Below are 5,000 nucleotides of genomic sequence, written 5' to 3'. Positions count from 1 at the left end.
CGGAGAGCTCACCACCTGCTGGAAGCACATTGGCCTCGATGAGAACGTCCCTGGAGAGCACAAGACCAATCTCAAGCTGGCCGACGAGCGGCTCCTTCTCGGACAGAAGGGTGAGTGTCATCCCTTGCATCAACAACAACAACAACAACAACAACAACAGCAGCAGCAACAACAACAGCAACAGCAGCAGCAGCAACAACAACAGTAACAGCAGCAGCAACAACAGCAGCAGCAACAACAGCAGCAGCAACAACAGCAGCAGCAGCAGCAACAACAACAGCAGTAACAACAGCAACAATAGCAGCAGCAGCAACGACAACAGCAGCAGCAGCAACAACAGCAACAATAGCAGCAGCAGCAGCAACAACAACAGCAGCAGCAACAACAGCAACAATAGCAGCAGCAGCAACAAAAAAGCAGCAGTAACAGCAGCAGCAGCAACAACAACAGCAGCAGCAAATAGCAACAATAACAGCAGCAGCAGCAACAATATAAAAAATGACAACAAAAACAACAACAACCATCAACAGCCACAACATCATCATCATCATCATCACCATCATCATCATCAGCAGCAGCAGCAACAAAAGCACTATCAACAACAAAAGCATCATCACTATTGGAGACCGCTTCACCACCACCACCACCACCACCACTTCCCGTACTCACGTTCTATTCGTCTCCGCGAGCAGTCGTCGAGAGGAACCACGGACCCCTGAGCCGCGAGTTGTGCAAGCAGGGATGCCCGACGGCGCTCAGGAACAGGCTCTGGCACCAGGTGCTTGGCATTGAAGTCGGGGACAAGGTAAGACACATTTCTTTCCAGTTTTTCCTACGGTATAAGAAAAATTATAAAAGAGAAAAAGTATATCTACCTACCTATCTATCTACCTATCTACCTACAAATCTATGTATCTATCTCCTTACCTACATACCTATCTATCTGTTTATCTGTCTGTCTATATATTTACCTACCTATCTATCTATTTACCTATCTATCTATCTATTTACCTATCTATCTACCTATATCTATCTATCTATCTATATATCAAAAGGCCTCTTCCCCCTTATAAATGAGGTAGCCAGCCAAGGCATGCACCCACTCCACTCCCATCTACCATCCATTTGATTCCCTCTCACCTTAGCTCCTCTTGGATGAAGGGCCATCGCTGTCTCCCTCTCACTACCCTGGGTCAGAAGTAATGCAGCAAGACATAGCACATCCACAACAGGGCCCCACCGTATCTTTTACATGGCTACCCTCCCTTCTCGTGCCCTCATGCAAGAATAGAGAAGACGAGAAGAAATCCCTTTGTCCATTTACAATCATTTTCCAATCACACCTCTCCCTTCCCTGCTCAACAGACATTCCCCTTTGACTTAAAGCCACCTTCACCCTATCCATCCATCTCATACTTGGTCTTCCCATCAAGTTTACTCCATCCCCCTGTTAATGTATTTGGGAAATCTATAAACATGATTTACTTGCATGAAATCCTTTGATATGATGCCTTTAATAACAAATAAAAATATCAACAGTTAATTTTTTGATACATGTACCATTCCTCCGACAGCGAAAAAAAAAAAAATAATGAACAAAAATCTGTTTACATTTGATAACTTTTTTCTCAGAGTCGACATGACGTCACGGATCCTTCATATGTTTTGTGACGTCACCGACAATGCTCCGTTTATTGTGCCTGCACGTTAATAATCACTGTTTATATTGCAACCAGAACAAACATATAATTCGTTAGTATCATAAGAAAGGTTTCTTCGTTTTGTTATGAGGTCCTGCTCTTTGATAAAGTCGTCAGACGTTGAAAATGTCTTTATCGACCGAATAACATTGCTTTGGAAGCGCCTCTACTGATAAAGACATTACAAAAAACGTCTTCCCTTGTCCTCCAATATATATGTACAAATCTGTAATAAATGTAATATTTTGACATAAATCCATTTTTTCAGCATCGAGAACATTTCATGGAACTGAAGACCGCTGTAGTTCAGTATGACCTACTCGTAGACAAACTCATTATGAAAGTACGTCGATCTCATGCTTGATTGTAAATTTGTATATCTTCATGCACTATATCCATACACAAATCACTTTACACGTGCTGGTGCGCATATACATACTCACACGTGCACACTGGTCTGTGATTCAGTTTGGAACCACTTTAGCCTTTTTCCATTCTTTAAACACTATTCCTTCTTCTCATGAATTTATAATTGAATTATGATTCTTGTCCACTAGTTATTCTTTGCACTTTTTGAGAACCTAGTTTAAAAGCATGTCTGACCTTGGAGCTCTTCTCTCATCTAATTTTTCTAGTAATTCAAATACTTTCTTCATTTCCACTTTTAAATCTTTTGATCTAACATTCCTGTTTTCACTCGTCTTGTCAACAAAATAACTTTTCATAACGAAGATCTGTGAAATTCATTCATTCAGTCTGAATGGTTTCATCGTCATAGACCTCTCCCTCCACTATTAACTTAAAATATTTTATGTGCGCGTATGTGTATGTCTTACAATGCCACTGTAAATGCCTGTATGCGCAGTATATAAGCATGCATTCAGCTTTACTAACAGGTACCTTTATTTGTAACCACAGGATATTCAGCTGACGGCCTCAAACGACGACCAGTACTTCGTGTTCGAGGATATCCTCTATCAGGTAAGCTCTCATGTGATGGTGTACCTCCAAGTACCGATTTGGATACACCCGGGGGTTACTCAGGCACTACTGAACACCTGCTCATACGGGATTCGAACCACCCTCCATCTTCCCTCTAGTCTTCAGAAGCGAGCGCCATCGTCCGTCCTACGTCTTCTTGTCACTTTCCTTTGTTATATAAGAGCATAACAACATATAGGTGGAGGAGAGTGCAAGAGGCCATAAGGCCTACACTAGGCAGTTCCATATCCCTTACTACCTGACATCCTTATCCATAAAATTATTTAATATTCTCTGAAAACAACCATTTGTTCCAGCGCTCACTACTACTATACTACTCACTCACTATTCCATTCGTTTACCATTCTGTTGGTAAACTAGCTTTTGCTAATTTCCTTCTTAAATCTAAAATTGCCCAATTTAAAGCCATTATTACAAATACTACCCTGCTGTTTTAATATGACGACCTTACCTGCATCACCCTTGTTAAACCCCTTGACTCATTTGAATACCTCTATGAGACCACCCCTCACTCTTCGTCTTTCTAGAAAGTTAAGGTGCCTTAGCCTGTCTTCGTAAGGTAAAATTCTGATCCCATGTATCGCTTTGGTCATTCTCCTCTTTATTGATTCTAGTAAATCAATATCCATTCTACAGGTCGTGACCGGTTTCCTGTGGGCCGCGTTTCTTTAAGAGACCACCAGGACACAAGAAGGACTTAGTGTGTATCTACTTATCCATGTTCTAAGCAACTCTGGGGTCCTTTTACCTCCTCTGTACCTTCCAGGTGCTGCTCTGTTTCTTCAGGGACACCGAGGTGCTACGTCACTTCGAACACAGTTGCGCTACTCCACCCATCGCGTCCCCGAGGGGGACTCCCCCCGCCCCCGAGAACATGGTGGCCTATCCGCCCAACGGCGTCATCCCCTTCCACGGGTTCACCATGTACGGTGCGTACTGGCTACCGGGGGACGCTTACCTGTTCACACTAGCGGTTTGATCCGCCCGTAAACCGCGGCGGTATAGCATAGTCAAGGAAAAAATGCGGGGTTGTGTGTGAACGCTTCCATGGGCTTACATTGTAATTGAACCGCCGCGGTTCAAACCGTTAGTGTGAACAGGGCCTAAGCCTCGTTTCACGCGTATTGACTTCTCGCCGTATGCCGTCCACGACACGACGTCGTACTCTCAAATAACCGTGGGTATCTGTGGACGCTTTCACACGTTGTTGTGACGTGTGAAAACATCCATAAACACCCATGGTTATCTAAGAGCACGACGTCGTGTCGTGGACGGCGCACGACGAAAAGTCGATACGTGTGAAACGAGTCTGAGTTTATTGATCACGGAAACACGATTTTTACGTATTAACAGGTAAATTAAGAAATGGCCTAATTTGATAACCATGTTGATGTTTAAATGTGTTTATGTCACCTCAGGTTTGCCTGATTCCTTAATCAGACAACTCACATTTTACTGACCACAGAAATTCAAGTTTTACATATTAGCTAGTAAATCATGAAATGGTCAGATATCATAACTAAGTTGACGCAAGTATACGAATTGATACAATGCAATAAATAACACGAGACAACGGCGTCAGTTTGAGCAATACAACACAATAAAATAAAACATTTGATATATGACTAGACAATATTATATGTCAGGCGGGAAGAAAAACAGCAATCTAAATGTACAAATTGAGAATACTGTGGACTTTGAAAACTTTATGTATAGTGCGTACTAACAACCACGGAGTTTTTCCATGTATCAAGAACTTTTTGTATGATGGAGTCTGACCATATGCTTTATGAAGTGACGAAATATCGTATCTATTTCATTTATAAGTCTTTGGATTTTAGGATTTTCTTCCTAGACCGCGCTGTGTCAGGTGGATGTCAATGGTGAAAAATGTATTAACACGTTTGTAGATCACAACTAACACCACAGTCGGACGAAAGAAAGAGTTGCGTAAGCGAAGCTATATATTTCGATTGCTAACTGCTGAAGAGGATTGGAGTTAGCAATCGAAATATATAATTTCGCTCACTAAACTCTTTCTTTCGTCCGAGGGCAGATGTGTTTAACATTTATCAAACTGCTGAAGTCATGAATAAATGAATAAATAAAGACGGATACAGGCTGACAGATAAAGTATCTGTCAGGTAAAGTAGTTGTTAGTTTCAGTAATCGAGTATCAGGTTTTTGGGTGTTGGAATTACAAGGCTGGGGGGGAGGCAGCTTCTTACATTTAAGTGCTCTCATCTTCACTTAAGGAAAGTTTGAAAATACGGTCCTAAGTGTTTACAGATTTTTGCT

The 5,000-nt window shown here is 41.9% G+C and overlaps 1 protein-coding gene across 1 annotated transcript in view; it reads left to right on the top strand.

Annotated features, from left to right (window-relative positions):
- The window catches only part of LOC143034240 (TBC1 domain family member 19), a 16,309-nt gene that overhangs the window by 7,967 nt on the left and 3,342 nt on the right, over window positions 1–5,000 (top strand). Inside the window, exons 6-10 of the mRNA XM_076200176.1 lie at window positions 1–110; window positions 693–805; window positions 1,969–2,043; window positions 2,619–2,681; window positions 3,469–3,631. The exon at window positions 1–110 is cut by the window's left edge and continues 11 nt beyond it. Coding sequence (XP_076056291.1) covers window positions 1–110; window positions 693–805; window positions 1,969–2,043; window positions 2,619–2,681; window positions 3,469–3,631 — 524 coding nt within the window. The remainder of the gene's footprint in view (window positions 111–692; window positions 806–1,968; window positions 2,044–2,618; window positions 2,682–3,468; window positions 3,632–5,000) is intronic.

This window comes from Oratosquilla oratoria, chromosome 17 (assembly GCF_046742065.1).
Source record: "Oratosquilla oratoria isolate Oo_2021 chromosome 17, ASM4674206v1, whole genome shotgun sequence".
NCBI classification, from domain to species: Eukaryota; Metazoa; Arthropoda; class Malacostraca; order Stomatopoda; family Squillidae; genus Oratosquilla; species Oratosquilla oratoria.
The sequence above is the reverse complement of the archived record's forward strand: the minus strand, read 5'-3'. Positions and strand labels throughout refer to the sequence as shown.